This window comes from Chroicocephalus ridibundus, chromosome 1 (assembly GCF_963924245.1).
Source record: "Chroicocephalus ridibundus chromosome 1, bChrRid1.1, whole genome shotgun sequence".
NCBI classification, from domain to species: Eukaryota; Metazoa; Chordata; class Aves; order Charadriiformes; family Laridae; genus Chroicocephalus; species Chroicocephalus ridibundus.
Window position 1 is genome coordinate 87,673,659 of NC_086284.1, and position 17,725 is coordinate 87,691,383.

Below are 17,725 nucleotides of genomic sequence, written 5' to 3' on the forward strand. Positions count from 1 at the left end.
GCCTGTAAATCTCATTCATACAAAGGCTGGAGTTAATTATACATTGCTTAACATTAATAATTACAAGACTTAAGATACAGATCTGTCATGTATTTCCCCTGAAATAACTTCATTAAAATGAATTTGAAGAGAGAAAATAGCATTGACAAATAAAATGACATTTTTCTGCTTTTGAAATGAAATGTCCTGCTGGGGAAAATAAAAGACCAGTTTATGTGTCTCGAGATTAGAGACATACATAACCCTTGGTTTACTGAAGAAACCTATTTATTTAAAATTTAATCTTGTAAATTTTCCAACCCATTTTGGAAAAAACAAACACAAAAAGCTAGATAGATGTGGAAAAACCTGAAGTGTTTGGGTTTTTTTAGACTCATAAGTGGGGTAAAAATGCAGAACACAGAAAATACTGCAAAGGTTACATTTTATTCACTCATTTCATTTACAGCTCTAATTGTGAAAGACAGTTATCAGAGTTTTAGATGTTTGGTGAAATGAGAAAAATTATTCCCACCAATCTGTACTTTTTACTTTTACCTTTTCTGTTATGACCATTTTTCTAATAGATCTGTAATGGTATGGCTGAGAAACATGACTACCAAATCAGTGACAGAACCATTTCTCTTCTATGGCTACGGGAGAAGTGGCTGTTCTTCTGTGTTGGCATTCTGGCATTCACCATATACAGCTTGGAATGAATACAAAAATAAATGGAGCACCATGCCAGATCAAATGACATGCCTTAACTCTCACTCTTAAAAAAAAAAAATTAAAAATCAAAATTATTGAGAATAAAGCCAAAGTAAAAATTAATAATTGTTTTCTTCATATGTCCACCCTTTTTTCTGAGAAAGATCTTAACTGATCACAATAAGTCACTACATTGCTGGCTGTGCAACACTGTATATTGTCATGTGGAACTACCTACATGATGATGTTTCCAGATATGCATAACTTTGCCAAACTTCAGTCAACCATTTAAGTTGATATTTTCTATCAAACTCATATTGATTTTCCCCCCTATTATTTTCTATGTATCTGCCAAATGGCTCACCTACTTTCAAGAAAGAGCGTTTTGGTCACTCGCAGTAATTAGTTCAGCCTCTGCCCTAGAACTCTCAAGTCTTAGTCTGAATGTTGACAAGGGAGCAGGTTTTCCATGAAGGCTAAGCCCTTGCCACTCACCCTTCCTGGGGATCTCTCTCAAATCTAGCAAATGTATTCATCTCTGGAAAAAAAAAATAAATACCAGTTTTGCACAAACTGGGTAAGCCTAACAGCTTAAAACTCTGAAGTTGCCATCTTGCAAGCCTCAGGTTTCTCCTACCACCTTATCCTAACCAGTTCACCTCTTGTCATCAACCTGAGACAGCTGTTGCCAAGAAGTCAGGAGCTCAGAATGATCTTCTCTAGCCTGACTGCAGCCGGCCATTGACCAAAACAGTGGGTCCCTTATACCCTCAGAGACACTTCTGCAAGGATTTAGGCAACATGGTTCAAAGTCTAAATACAGAAAAGTGCAGAAAACGTAGAAAGGAAAGAAGACAGGGACAATGAATGTCTTGTGATAGCAATTGGGGGTGTGGTTGATAATGGCCGCAGAGTGAAATAGTTGGTGCTGAAGATCCAACAGCACGATATAAACATTTTGGGTTTTATTCTGGAGTGGTGTAAGCCTGATCCCATTGACTGTCCAGCAGCTGGAATATATGAGGTGCACCCCTTTAGCACATCTTTTGGCTTAGTTCTCATCTGGAAGGAGTCTAGTTCATGTCCCCTGAGACTTAACTTTGAGGCAAACCAAAGGACACTAAGTGCAGATGGACAAGTGAGAGATTCACTACAAATTCAACTTTTAAAATTAAAACTAAAACACTAATGTAGGTAAACACAAAGGAGAAACAATCCTATGGTTCATTAGATAAAGTGGCTTTAACTGGAAGCTGATGAAGGAAATATATTGTTTCAAAAAGGCAGACAAAGATCAGAAAGGAGGTAGAGTGAAAGAGCCTTAATATTGCTGAGGGAAACATGGAAAAGCAAGGAGGAATTAAAAGGGTCTGTGGCTGGATGAGATAACCGAGAAGGTGATGGAGACAGAGTAGAAGTGAAGCCAACAGAAAGCAAAACAGGATTGGCTGGACAAGAAGAGAATAAAACTACAGAGCAGGGACAAAGAGTGAGGGGGGAGAGGAAAACAAGCTGGATAAAGAAATTGGGTGTAGTGATAGAAAATAAATCCAGATGGTGATTTAGACTCAGGTAGTGAGCTCAGGGCAAAATCCTGTAATTGAGATCACTTGAGAGGTAGAGACTGGGACAAGGTAGTGAATAGAAAAGTCCTGGGACAAATAGCCGTGTGTGGAGAAGAATCAGGACTGGAAAAATTGGGGACTGAACAAGAAGACAGGAAAAGATCCCAAGCTTTTGTTCAACAAGCAGAAGAACTACTGCAACAAATACTTTCAGACCATGGGATGGAATCCAAGGTTTCTGGATCACATTAGAAAATACCTGACAGAACCACTGGAAAAGTATCCATTTCCTTCCCTTTTAGCACTAATTCAAGCAAAGAGAGACAGTGCATAGTCCTAACAGTTACTTACTCATGTGGCCAGATCTGTGCCATTTTAAAAATTAATAAAATTTTATTCTCCACATTCACGGCAAGCTAGCTGCAATTTCTAAATGTCTGAATATTTAATTTATTCTACAAGTTATATTCATCATACTCTAAAGAAAAAAAACACCTAAAGATATATAATTTATAAGTTCAATAAGAATGAATAAATTTCACCACAAAAAAGTGGATAAGAGTAAAGATTTTTTTTCTTCTATAATAGGCTCTCTATGTCTTAAGGTTTATGATTTCTGCCTCTTCTGGAAATTACCTTCTTTTATTACTAGGCCTAAAGCCAGGATATCCAGTCTGCTATGGAATTGCATTTTCATCTCCCACAGTTTTTGCTGTTCTTCTACCTTCATTTTCAATAATTATCATGTTAGTTTCTGTCAGTGGTTTAATAGTTTCTTTATTAAGCTTTCCAAGTTATTTAATTTTTGCCTCCGGCATCCAATTTTATTACCAAAGATTGAAGCTCAGTGTCAGTAAGTCTCGGTTTTATCACAGAAGGCTTACACTGTCACTGTGAAATACTCATCAAAAGCCTGATTGCAAGCTCGTAATATCCCACTGATGACTGAAAAGGTTACTAAAAATGGAATGGACTTTTGGGGGAAGTAATCCATTACTTTCTTCCAGGAAGCTGCAGGATTTCTAAATACTGTTTGGCAAGTCACAATGTCATCTCTTTCAAATAAATAGAAGCTGAAAAAGCTTCTGCATAGATTTTATACCTTCTCTTTTAATAATTCTGAGAGCAGTAAAGAAATATGTCTCTGAGATACCGAAAGCTCACTATTGTCTTTCAAATCTCATGGTTAAAATTTCAACCTTTTCATTCTGGAAGAGTGCTTGACTGCTGGCAATCAGTATGCAGGTGGTACACTAACTTTTTTATAATTTCACCACAAAAACGATGAGAAAAGCTAACAATTCTGGTCATCATTGCATCACCTGACTCAGTAAATAACTCTGGGACCTCCAGTTCCTCCCTGTAACTCAGGATGCAGGACAGAGGGCTTTCAGGGCAACATAGTGGAGGTGGACTGACCGGATAGGCCAATCAAACCCTTCAGAGAAACTCCATAATATGACTTTGAGTGCCACATGTTCTCTTTGTAGATGCTTTGTAACCCAGAAATTTGTTTTCTTTAATTGTTTTTTTGTTTGTTATTAAGTTAGAAGTAAAACCTTGTCAAAATAACATATCTGAAAGAAGATTTCTTTCAACTCCGCTTTCATTCTGTATTCTAAAGTGAAAATGAAAGAATACATTGCTTACCTCTTTTTCAAAATCAGAAGGAAGAAGCTTGACAAAATTATCAGGAAACACACCTCGTCTGCCATTGAGTTCTCCTTCCCACCAACCCACATCAATGCAATCCTACAAAATAGTAAAATAAAATGAAAACCACAACGTGCTTGTGTGCTGAACAGATAGGTGTGCTGAAGTGCTCTTTTCATAATGTTCCGCCTTTTTGCTAGGACATTACAATTTATTGGAGTGCCAGGTTAACAGGATAATCTACCAGATAAAAACTTCAGTAATCACCCCGCATTACATTATTACATGGAGCAGCTAGGAAAGAACACTAAACATGCTGTAAGAGCTCAAGAGCTTGTCTGCAGCTAAAGCAAAACACTATTTCACCATTTGATCTATTAAACCCGTAAGCATTTTGAGCACTTATGATATTACTTCTTTCTGACTTCATTTTCCAGAAAGACAATAACTTAATTAAAGATCATACATCCCAGGAGGTAAAAAAGCTCCTTTATTTCCCATACTTTCAAGAAAATCTTGACACATTAGAATTACTTCTGAGATTATTAAATTTCATCACAGTCGAATTAAGAAGGCATTATACATCTGAACAATATCAAGCATCACCTTTTTCTGCAGTATTTTTGAGCAGCATAATGCAGTGTGCATAGCAAAACAATGTACAGCTAAATGCTTGCAATAAGTGAACTACTGTATCAGTGAGTCTAAATAATGAAAAAATTAGTACAGCTATTTCAGTAATGAGTAATACTAGTAACTGAAGCCACAACCATTTTAGACAAGGTTAAATTTGTTCCTTGAGTCCTGGATGGTAAGCTCCACATTTACTTATTTTTGTGTTTGCTAAGGAAAACACTTCCAGTTGAGATTTTCCACATTCTTCTTCTCTGAAATCTGCAGCTGAACCAATTCAGCTGTTTTCCAAAGCACAACTATAGGAAAGTCACCCATCACACGCTCAATCTTAACACCATTTCAGCCAATTTTAGCAGTTGGCTTAGCACCAGGCTGGCCAACCTTTCTATGCTCTTGAGCAGTAGCCCAAAATCTTCACGTGGCTCAGAGCCATGCAATAAATATGATACACCTGAGACATGAGGAAAGGGGGAATCCCACAAACAGTGCATGGGCTGGACATGAGAAAAAACTCACCAAGGATCCCCCCCATTCTATGAGACCCATAGCTAAGCAGAGTTGGATTTACAGCTGGGATCCCACATCATCTGGCAACATCAGCCTTAAGCAATCAGTGTGGCATCACAGCTTCCACAGCTACAGATCTGGACTGGCCAAACCATCTGCATCTGCCAGGTATATCCAGCTGTCCAGGTAGCAGAGCTGCACTGGAAATGATCAAGAGTTCAACTGAGTGGTTCTTTCCCTGCAATGACTTTATCTGGGCTGTGGGAAAAAGCATGATCATGTACAAAGCTCACTCATTACAATCACCCCTCTCTTCTTGCTTTTCAGTAAAGTGAGAGAGAAAAAACTGTGCATCTGGAACACTAAAACACAGTGACAAGCAGAAACCAAGGGGTATGGATTTAATAAAAGTAGGCAAGAACAGGCAGGCAGTTTAGGAAAAAGTAAGAGGCAACAACACACACCAAATAATTATATAGGTTTTCACAGAGAACAAAGCTAAAAATATTGGACAGAAGCAAATGAAACAGGCCAAATTCTACAAGCCTAATACATGCGATGAGGCAACATCCCTCCAGAAACAGCACTGGATCAAGGGATCCAGAATCTTAACGTCCCTGTGGTGTGAGAAAATAGCTTGAAAAATACCAAGTGGAAGTGCGTGTCTTAACATTGTTCATCTACACAATTTGGTTGTGAAGTCATACCTGTTGTGCAGTGTATCTAAAAGCTCTAGGGTTAAAAATGTCACATGCTCAAATCAGTCACTGTTGTGGCCATGTGTATAGGGGAACAGAATGCTAAATACTCATTAAAGGACAGATCTGATTTTTTTTCAAGGTGATCATACAACATGAGCAAAGACTTTAAAATATAGCCACTCTGATCATCGGTTCATCACCTGCCTAGGAACAATCATGGCATGCCCTCAAAGTTTAGAAAAGTTTTGAAGATAAATGTTTACAAATCATGCACACATTACAAAAGCACACAGGGGAAAAAGTAAGAGAAAATGAGTATTTCTTTGTCTAGAAGAAGTAAACAGCAGTTTAAATAGGGAAGAGGACCCAATGAAAAAAATCTGAATGTGAATGGGCAATAAAAGATTACATGATAATACATGTATGCAAAATGGCCTTGTTAGATTTCCACAAAATCATTTATTTCAGCTGCTACAGGGATGACAGAAGGCGGCAAGTTAACTTAATGTGGTGTACTTAATATGAAGAGAAGTCTTAAAAATATCATTCACAATGACTATGCTTGCTGGTATTTTTCTGTAAGTTATAATGCAAAAACATTGCATGATATTTGAGAGAAAACAGACTAGCATTAAAGAACATCATTGCTTTTTTTTTGGGGGGGGGGGGGGAGATAATTATTTTTCTGTGCTAGGCTTTTTATTTAGCTTTAGTCCACCTCATCTCCTGAGACAGCGTATGTGCTAACTAAATATGCAAGCTAAATAGTCTGATTTCTTGCATCATGTCTGTTTCGGGTACGTATTCCTTCATATCTCAATACTCTGATGTAATGTGTTCCTGAGCTACAAATTCAGGCAGTGAACAATCCTTTCATTCTTTTTCTGGTCATTTTCTCTCATGATCATTCTGTATTTTTCTCCGACATTCTCCCTTCCCTTTATCAGGGTGGCCTTCACCAAGGACATTTACCTTTTCTAGACCTTCCTTGGAGTTATTTAGGAGATATTTTCCAGCTCTGTTAGACTGTCAAGCCTTTGTTAGTGAGCAGGGCTGATCCTTGACTAGTTTCAAAATATCTGCTGAGGGAATACAGGGCTCCATGAAGGACTGAGATAATCAGCTAGTCATGCATGGCACGAGCAGGCACTGTGCAGGATTTTGCGTTTACCGCAGAGCCAGAACCCCTCATTCCTGATGTGAAGGCGCCCTCCCACTTGGCTCTATCTACTTGCGCAGCCTAGTAATCAGTGCACTCAACTGTTCTATCACATGGCGTGTTTTATAATGCCCTCCACCCCCTACGCAGCTAATCTGAAATTGCCAAAACATTTATGACCCAATTTAGATTTTGAAGAATATTAAGAATAATTCAAGCTTCCAGAGATGAAAAGCTTGTGCTTCAACTGACAGCACAGCTTATTGCTAGCTAATAATCCTGACTAAACAACACACAACATGACATATACTCTTTTTAGGTTGAATGCTTTTTTATGCTCTTAAGAAACACAAATCTTACCCCTGCTTCTTCATTTTACTAACACATATGAATTTTGTATTCAATGCTTTTTTAAAAGCTCATTTGTTTTCATGGAGACACTGTTTGTGTTACATGTTCATTAATCCCAAACAGCTGCAGGTTTGCTTTTTTCTCCTCTCCAGCTTATCGCTCAGGCTTACGCAGCCAATCACCAGACAGGATTTTCATACAGTAAATAAAGCTTTAGGCAGTTTCTCTTTAATATTCTCATTTACTTTTTTTGCCAGAGGAGGCTTCTGTCTCACTGAGCAAAAGGACAGAAAGAGATCTCAAAAATTAAAAGCTACAGATGAGATCTGGTGAAGAATGTCGATGGTGGTGCCCTCCTGCTGCCCCCCACTGCAGGCTTGCTGTGCCTCATCAGCCTCCGGAGCCCACGTACGATGGTGGCAGCAGGTACGTCTTCATCACAAGACAGACCACTGTACAAGGATACCTGAGTTACAGCTGCACAAGCTGCCTCAAGTACTAACAAATGACATAACTACAAAGTGCAATCAGAGCAATATGATTAAAACCTTGTGGCTGCCTGGCAACACTGAGCAAAAGCTACTGCAATACCTCTAGATCCCCATCAACCACAAAATCCTAACTACATTACTTTTTCAATATATCTTCACGAGTTCAAGGTTGGCAGATTTCATACAAAAGCTCCGTGTTATCCTGCCAGACTCATAACAATGTAAACAGACAAAAATAATAAGCCGAAATATCCCAAAAGTCCTGAAAAAAATAAATTATTTACATTACTAAAAACGCATCTTAGTTTAAATTAAGAAAAAAAAGAAAAACAAAAGATTTAAAAAACTGAAAAGCAAGACATGGCAAAAAAGTGGAAACTCTGTTTGACAGATACTAGGCTTCATGCAAGTTAGGTGGTAGCTGGGCCAACATTTAGCTGCTGTAAAAATCAGCTCCTACCAAAGCTTGACTCAGAGACTATACTCAAGTACTCACTGCAGTGACAGTGCAATCAAATACCTTAGAGAAATCCACTGCTGGTTCACATTGCCAGGCCTCTTTTCATTGTTCAGGCAGAGGCAGATTCATGAAATAAAACAAAAATCTAGAGGGAAATTTTAGCATTTTCTCATTGAAACACAAATCTTGGTTTTATCCTCATTTCTAGTGAAGTAGTTTTGTTCCAAAATCTTGTCTCTGATGAATTTTAATTCCAATGACTTTTTAGAGAATGAAGTAAAGGGAGGGAGGAGAGGCAAAATGTAAAAAGGATTGAAAAGCTCTTCTAAGGCAGAATCAGCATCCATTCTAATTCCAAGCTCAACAGATCCCAAAATAAGTGATAATAAACTTAATACATTGGATTTATTAGCAACATTCATTGATAAGTATTAAGGTAAAGAATTGGATAAAATATAGCAATGAGAAAGCCAGAGGTGCTGAGGAATTTTTAAGGAGGAATTTAAACTTTATAGGAAATAAATCTTACACAAAATATAAGGTAGTAAAACATCAAGCTCAGCTGGAATTCTTATGAATATTGTAAGAGGAAAGGGTAAACATGGGAGAAATGGCAACTACCAGAAAACCAGAATACAACTAGCTTTTGTTAATATGTTGCCAACAATTTTAAAGATATACACGGATTAACTAAAAACCACTAGTCCTCTTCTTGACATGAAGAATAAGAGGGGAAAATATCCTTCACGTAATTAGAAGTGAGACATGCAAGCTGTGAAGAAAGTTGTAAGAAGGAATCATCTGGAGAAAAGAGACTTTCTTTTGCAGAAGGGAATCTTAAAACAACAGAAAAGAAGAAAACAAAATACAGACCCAAACCCAATGATAAGATAAGGAAGACAAGAACACAGCTCCACTCTGAAAAGTATGTCTGTGGTGACTAGAAGAGTAGGGGCGGAGGAGGGGGAAGAGAGATATGCATGACTAGAGAGACTAGACAAAAGCCGTGCAAAGATATTTTAATATACAGGCAAAGAAAGTTTCCATTTGGAGCACCAGATTTTTCATACTGTTACTGAATGCAAGTGAAATACAGTGAAATACCTAAGTAGGGTTGAAAGCATAAGATCATGGCCTAGTCTCCTTTTAGCAACTGCAGTGATCCTGCCTGCAGCAACTCTCATATTGTCTCTGAAAAGCCATAAAACACTAGAGTCGTGCTTCCTCCTCTTTTGGGTTCAAGAATCGCGACATTGCCTGGTCTCTTAAACACACGGTATCCTATATTAACAGTTTTGCTTAGCAGCAAAACTACTGCGCTTGTATTAGAACAAACACTGTGCTTTTCCTTCCCTCGGTCCTCTCAATCCAACCGTAAAAAAGCAGAAGCCAGTGGAGATTGAACAAAAACCCCCAGCATAAGGTGCCTTATATTACGTAGTCTTACAAATACTCCACTCGCTGCACAGAAGCAGCTGTACCCAGACACTACTGACAAGACACTAGCCCTAGTCATCTGCCCAACCGAGGAGTACAGCTGGTTGCAAGACAAAAACACAAACTTCCCTTCAGTCAAAACACCAGTGTTGGTTTTCTTTGGTGGTAAAAGAGATGACAACGGAGGTTGATAAGGCAGAGCTGTCAGTCCCCCACTAACACAATCTTTGCTTTACTAGCTGATACTACACTCAAGACCATGAAATTAAAAGACCTAAGTTCATACCTGGCAGGTTACACAACTCTCTCACACCGAGCTGTGTCCCAGCTATGAGCCTGACAGTGACAGATTGTCCTGTCACGCAAACATGACTGAACTCTCCCTCCTGGAATCGCTCACAGCTTCACAGCCTCTGCCTCTGCTCCAAGTGGGCAGGAGTTTCACATATCCTAAAGACAGAGGGTGTTTTATTTTAGACAAAGCCCTCTTCTCCTAAAAACCAGGCTTGGTGTATTGCGTTTACATGTCAAGATTTTGGTACTGGGGGAGGGTACTTCCCCAAGTTGAGTCTGTTTTGCCTGTGACAGTAGTTGTTGAATGACCTCTCCCTGTCCTTATCTCAACCCACGAGCCTTTCATTATATTTTCTCTCCCCTGTCCAGCTGAGGAGGAGAGGAGTAACAGAGTGGCCTGGTGGGCACCTGGTGTCCCGCCAAGGTCAACCCACCACACTTGGTTATTACAGAGTGGCTTATTCCTAGCCCATGCTGCTACTACCCTTGAACTATAGGCCCAAGCTGGATGAAAAGATCATGAAGGCAACCAGCACTTTCTCTCAAAATGGGAAGCAGCAGTTCTGGTTGTGAATATGTTCATAATAAAAACTCATGATGTGGATTTTTTTCATTATTTTTCTAGGGGTCAACAAAACATACACGGTTACTATAATTTAAATGTCAGGCATATGCCAAACTATGTTTTCTTCCAACTACTATGCTTTATTTTACTGTTTTTTTTTTCTTTAAGCCACTTACAGGGGAGTTAGCATGTGCTAAAAACCTGTTCTTAACCACTTAAATAAAAAACAGTAGCTACATGGCTCTCTGTTCAGTTATAACTGTAATTTTCTCTTGCCTTTGTTCAGAAACCCCCTGGACTTGTATCCAGGTCATCGCTGAAGCCGGCTGCAAATGCTTGGAGATTGCTCTCTCCAGCATGAGCAGCTGTCTCATACTCACTGGGAACCTACCCACAGCTGAGCAACTTCTACAGCTTTACCAACATACATGGAAACCTGACAGAGTCAGAGCAAGGCTGGTAAGGGCTGCCCAAATAATCTATTCAGCCACTCCGCAAAGTCCAGCACTGCCACAGCTGGCAGCGCACAAGGGGCATAATAAAATGGTGCAAGAGATGCAGAAGCAATTTTACTGCCAGGCAGGTATCCCCAGCTTCAGCCACATTTTCCATTTATTTTAGGGGCAAGGATGTTTCCTGCCTTTTCCTCCAAAGCAACCAGGCCTTGAAGGCAGCACCCGCTCCCTCATCTCTTGCTACCTTCGGAAGGACTGACCATTTCAGGGAGTGCCACGGCCCCAGGTTCATCTCCTCCCTTCCCCGACTTATCTTCCAAGCCGTCCCTAGCAAAGCAGGAAGATTTTGTAGGTAAAAGCAAATGTGAGGTCTTTCCTATTACCCAAGCTCCCAAAACAAAGTAACAAGCTATATATTCATTTTCTCTCCAATGCACGACTGTAACTGCAGCTGTGTAAACCCTTGAAGAAATAAATCTGAAAAAAGATGATCTTTTCATCTGTAAATAGGACTTCTGTTTTCCTGAGGGAGCAGATCACTGCACAGGCTGGGCCTCTGAATGGGCTGCTACTTTGCAATACTACTAAAATATGAAGCCATAGCTTCATTTTTCAGCTTTTCTGATTGAAATTTTTGATAAAGAAACATTTAATCATAGCTAGAAACATATCGTTATAGCTAGGATAAAAAGCAATGCCAAAAACAAGAACAAGCAGGTCCTCAGAAAAGGTAGCTGCAAAGCATATACTGTGGTATGCATACTCTTGGAATGCTCAAATAAATTTTCTACTTGGGCAAGTAGATGTACAGAGACCTTCTAAAAAATGGCCTATGAAAATTATCTTTTTAATTCAGGATTTATAGACTACTAAGCTTAAAATATACAATTGTCAAGCTAAATATACAAAGTAAAAGTTCAGACTATTCAGAGTATTGAGAGACACTATAACAGTACAGGGTTTGAAAAAGTGAAATTTTTGTGGTAGGATACCACAGTTTCACAGAAATTCCCACTAGAATACATAGTTCTTTGCATAATTGGAAAAAACCAAAAAGGCCAGCAGTTGGCAGTTGTATTCATCAAATGTCTGTTTTCCTTCTGCCCTTGTAAAGTTGGTTCTCATCAAGAAGAATGTTGAGCTGGTAAACTCGCATATTCAGAAAGCCATGAATACCTCTTACACTTGGCCTGAGAGCTTTCATGTGTCAGCTCTCCTATGCTGGCAGCTGCACATTACGTTATTACTACCCTCATTGTAAGCATCTCTCTAGCAGTCTTTCCACAACTGATAACCAACCTTGTAATTTAAAGAAAAACAAACCATCTTTAACGTGAACAAATATGTCTATAGCACTTACCAAGACATCATCCATACACACAGAGATACATGTAATATATAAGGGCTACTGAATTTGAGGATTAAAGGCCTCAAAAAAACAAATCTGAAGGACAAGCCATTCAGCCCACCCGCGCAGGGGACCTGTGGGGCAGCACCGCTGCCTGACTTCAGGCCCAACTGCAGCGCTGGGGCCAAGGGGCCCCAACTCTCACAAATGCTGGAGAAGGCCACAGGCCGGGCCCTGTGTTTTTTAAAGGTGGGGTGTGACATCACTGGGAAAACCCAATAATGCATGGGGAAACGTCTACTTTTTTTTTTTTTTTACCCTCTTAATGAATATATATAATATATAAATATATACGGAAAAGTTTCAGTGAAAACAAGTGTCAAAGATCAGCATTATTTTGGTAATTTTGAAATTAACAAAATAAATAAATAAATAAATAAATTGAAATAAACAAAACCTGACCTCACATCACATCAGATCTTCATTAATACAAACTTGTTATTGAGGCGAAATAGCAAAATCATGTTAAAACTGGGTGAAAAAAGCAATGTAATAATATTCAAGAATGTTTCTTTAAAATTTCTTACTACATTCAATATCGCGATGCTGAAACCAAGACATATCATTCTCAAAATCCAACTTTATTTTAAAAGTTAGCAAAGAATTTATTTTAGAGTCTTCATAAATTCTCACAAAACTTGGTAAAATACAGAATCACAGAATGGTTGGGGTTGGAAGGGACCTTAAAGATCACCTAGATCCAACCCCCCTGCCATGGGCAGGGACACCTCCCACTAGACCAGGCTGCTCAAAGCCCCATCCAGCCTGGCCTTGAACCCTTCCAGGGATGGGGCATCCACAACTTCCCTGGGCAACCTGTTCCAGTGTCTCACCACCCTCACAGGAAAGAATTTCTTCCTGAAATCCAATCTAAATCTACCCTCTCTCAAATTGAGGCCATTACCCCGTGTCCTATCATAACAATCCCTGATGAAGAGTCGCTCCCCATCCTTCCTGTAGGCCCCCTTTAGGTACTGGAAGGCCGCTATGAGGTCTCCCTGGAGCCTCCTCTTCTCCAGGCTGAACAACCCCAACTCTCTCAGTCTGTCCTCATAGCAGAGGTACTCCAGCCCTCTGATCATCTTCGTGGTCCTCTGCTGGACCTGTTCCAACAGGTCCATGTCCTTCTTGTGCTGAGGACTCCAGAGCTGGACGCAGTACTCCAGGTGGGGTCTCACCAGAGCAGAGGGGCAGAATCACCTCCCTCAACCTGTTGGTCACATTTCTTTTAATGCAGCCCAGGATGCGGTTGGCTTTCTGGGCTGCAAGTGGGCATTGCCAGCTCATGTTGAGCTTCTCATCCACCAGGTTCTTCAGATGGTCCCAAACCTGATCTTCTCTTACAGTGGGCAGTTCCTTCATTCTCATAGACCCTGCCTTTACATCCTGCAACTTGGGTGGTGAGGTTGGAGCCCAAAGGATCTTGAATTCAACCATTTCATGATCACTGCAGCCAAGGCTACCCTTGAGCTTGACACTCACCTATGACTGAAGGAAAGCATCTCACCAGAGGCTTACACTTCACCCACCTTGTGCTACGTAAGACTGTATTCAAAATGATCAAGGTTTATTAAGCTCAGTTATTGGGACTGAGACCTTAAAGCATAGTGCAAAATTCGTTAAACACTTTTGAAGAAACTTAATTTTAAAATCTGGCAAAAAGGCAGAATGAATCTCTCAACAACTACCTAATCCAAGATCATTTAGATAAAAGAGAAGTCCAATAGATAATTAGTCTTCTGAGGCACTCCCAGAGAACACCCATTTTATGAAAAAAATACTGGAAGAAAAGCATGAGAGGAAACCTCCCAGTCTGGGTCTCTGTTTGGCCCCTAACCTGGGGATTGATCCTGCTCAGGTCCTCAGCCTGTGTCCCAAAAGCCCCAAATCCTGCACGGATCCCTGCCCAGCTCCTGGCAGCTCTCATGCCCAAGCCATAGGGAACCCTACATCTGATAACACCAGTAGCATCTTTTAAAGCTTAGAAAGTCAAACAGATAAATTTTTCTTTATCCATAAGCTCCAATGCTCTACTAAGAATTGCTATCATTGTATGGAAGGAAATGGGAGAGACCATCAGAAATTAGACATTATTTCAGCTGTCGTTACACTACTCTTTCCAGAAAATGTTTTTTACTGGAAGGCACAAGAAGGTACCTCTCCAGAAGACACAGTGTTCAAGAATTGGCCCAAATTACTGGGCCCTGCAAAAAAAGAAACTGGCTGAGAATAATGAATGACCTGCAATGCCCAGGACATTAGATTAGAGCAGACCAATATCCTTTGTTTGTTAAATCTGTTTCAGGCTAAATCTAAGCTTTTGCCTTTAAACTCTGTGAGTAAATAGTTTAATCAGTAATGAAGCTGAAATGCTTTCATGAAATGTTTGTACAAACAGGAGAAATTACATTGCTCATAGAACAAAACAATCTCTTCTGGGGATTCACTTCACTTGCAGTGTTCAGTCAGCAGAATATCACGGAGAAATAAATATGTTCCACGTCATAAAACCCTAGTACTCCAATACTCAAATTAAAACTAAATTAGCCAACACAAACATGAAAGGTGGTGCTAGTAACAGATACAATTTATGCCTCTGATAAGCCAAGATATAATATTTACATAATTACATTTTTTGTACTTAGAAAGATTATAAAAACATAAACCAAAACATTTGAAGGATTATTTAATGCTATTGCTACTTACATGACAGACATCTTAGGACCGGGGTCCTAATTACAATTATTAATTACTTGGCAGTATATGTGCATTTTTACTTTCCCTTTAAATAGCTCTCCCTAGTCTGAAAAGGTTGGACTTCAGATAATACCATCAAACCAGCAGGTGAACCCAGCATTCAGGATAAAAGAAAGGATGAAGCTAAGCAGTGAGTCTGAAGCCCACATTGTGAGCAATAATCACAGTTTTCCAGATGCCTCAGCATTTCAGTGATATCTTTTGTAAGCACAGGGCAGAGAAAAATTTCTTTCCTTCTTTATCTTAAAATATGTCACCTTTTTAGATTAGCTTGGCTGTATTGAACATACTTAGAAATAAACCTAACTCTTTTCAAATGATGCAAATCTTCAAGCATTGCATGCATGGGGGATCCTGCCACTTTACCTACATAGCTTGGCATGAACTTCCATTCATCAAAATTCAAATTTGTGACTTCCCAGGAACAACAGAATCCTTTCCTCTGAAGGCACTGCTGTAGCACTGCAATCAGTGGTAACAAGAACAGGAAAAGAGAACTTCAGTTCTCTTACTTAAAAAAAAAATAAAAATAATAATTTTTATAAATGTACTAACAAGAAGAAAATCCAAGTGCTGGCTGCTGCCCTCTCCCTTGTACTAATCTCAGGCTTCACCGTTTATTTAAGTGCTCAGCTCAAACATTAGTGTCCCAGTAATGTTTCTAAAGATACCAGTGAAATGTAAGATGCACCTAGTACCTTATTAAACATATTGTCGGGCTTTATCTCTACATGGACCTTACTTAATGCCACATTGCTAATCACAGCAGCCAAGAAATGCTGCAAGATACAAATAAGTGTTAAAAAATTATTTATAAACATTTAAAAGGCTTGGCCAAGGACAAGCTTCAGGCAAGACAAAAAATAGGAGGACAACTGCTCACAGTCTGTTTTCTCTGTAACTTACTAAGTATATAAAATCATTTTAGAAAATGCACATATTTATTTGATCATCAGTGTCCTCACAAGTTTTGTATAACTGCTTTATATAACTCATATGAGGAAATACTCATGCTTCTACGCAATGACACAAGTTTTACCCCACGCACTTGCCACAGACATTAGCAGCATGTCAAAAGGGTCTCCTTCTGCAGGACCTCTCCTTCTCCAGTTGACATCCTGCAGCACCATGGCTCGAAACCCAGCAAAAATCCAAACCTTCTATTCCCATTAGGTCAAAACCTTCAGAGGGAAGTTTCAGGTCAGGGAAAAGTCACTGCTAAGTGAGTCCCTCAGCAGGTTGCTGACCGCCGGGGCAATCCTGCTCCTCCTAGCACCCTTTCCTACTCGCATGTCCCTGCATGTCCTGTGGCTAAGGCTGCCAGATCAAGGCAAGAGGGAAGGAGCAGAACCATTCCTTTCAGCAGCCACTTACCATCAATCATGTAAAAGTGCACCCCCAGCATGCACCCTTTGCAAAATAATTTCTTGTATAAAATCAGCAGCTTCGGTACGAGCAGGTTTCTTAATCAGCTAAGGAGGCAGGAGGTCTTGGGGGAAAAACTGGTGCTGAGCACAGTGTAGGGGGCAAGGAACACAGAAAGCAAATTAAGTACGGCTATTAGGTACAGCGAAAGATGTGCTGAATAATTCATGGTTATCTCAGGAGAGAAAAGGGCATGCACTGAGACACTTTATGGTATTGTTGTCTCTGAGGGAAATACCTGTTTGTTTCCGAAGGCAAGCAGTTAGCGCCTTTATTGCTTATGTGCTATTCTTTAAACACAAAACACGATAAAAGATTTCTTAAAGCTATCATAAAAGCTTTTTAAAGCTGGACAATCTTTGATGTTTACTTACTGTATTCCTTTCAGTTTCTGTATGCATGATTGTTGCAGAAGTTGGTTACAAATGATCAAAATATCATGTATTAAAACCCCAAATAGGGGCATCTGTGCGACCAAATATTTAGTATCAACAAAAATTCACTGTGTTGCTCTGACAGAAAACCATTTTTTATGTTTTATTAAAATAGATTGTATTTTCCCCTGCATAACCTAATTTTCTTTGTATTGTTATATTAATAGACTCATTTCTGAAAACGTGATAAAAGCTTTTATCTGTCAATCAAGGAAAACCAAAATTACCTGAATGACTAACGTGAAACATGACTAACTTCTTCCATTCTTTCAAAAGAGACAACCTTAAGCCACCATACTTCTGCTTTAAAAATTTCTGTTTTCTTGGCCAATAAGCTTTATTTTTAATGACCTCAAATCCTCACATATTATGATGCTTTTTTTTTTTACCTATAGAGTGGAAAATACCAAAAATTTCATCTTAATATAGAAAAATGAGTGATATTATCTGCCTACTTGCTCATACTGAAAGAGAAACTGAAAGTCTTCTAATTCCCCCACATATTTCTATAACCAAGGGTTGTAAAGTATGTGTGTGTTGTTTGTAATTAAAAGCGTACAGAAAAACTCAGCAATGAACCCCCCTCCATAGAAATAAATGCAGAAACAGACAGGTTTCTACTCTAGAGACACCACAAGCTAGCAAAATGGTCAATTAAGCATCAGCTAGCGTCCTCCTCTATCACACCGCCCAGTTCCTACTCCTTCCCCTGCTCATGGCCTCAACTCACTGGCAAG

General features: G+C 39.4%; 1 protein-coding gene across 4 annotated transcripts in view; it reads right to left on the reverse strand.

Annotated features, from left to right (window-relative positions):
* Positions 1-17,725, reverse strand: part of SH3KBP1 (SH3 domain containing kinase binding protein 1) — a 231,854-nt gene that overhangs the window by 33,099 nt on the left and 181,030 nt on the right. For all 4 annotated transcript variants that reach the window (XM_063342720.1, XM_063342750.1, XM_063342729.1 and 1 more), the window contains one exon: positions 3,906-4,007. In XM_063342720.1, coding sequence (XP_063198790.1) covers positions 3,906-4,007 — 102 coding nt within the window. The remainder of the gene's footprint in view (positions 1-3,905; positions 4,008-17,725) is intronic.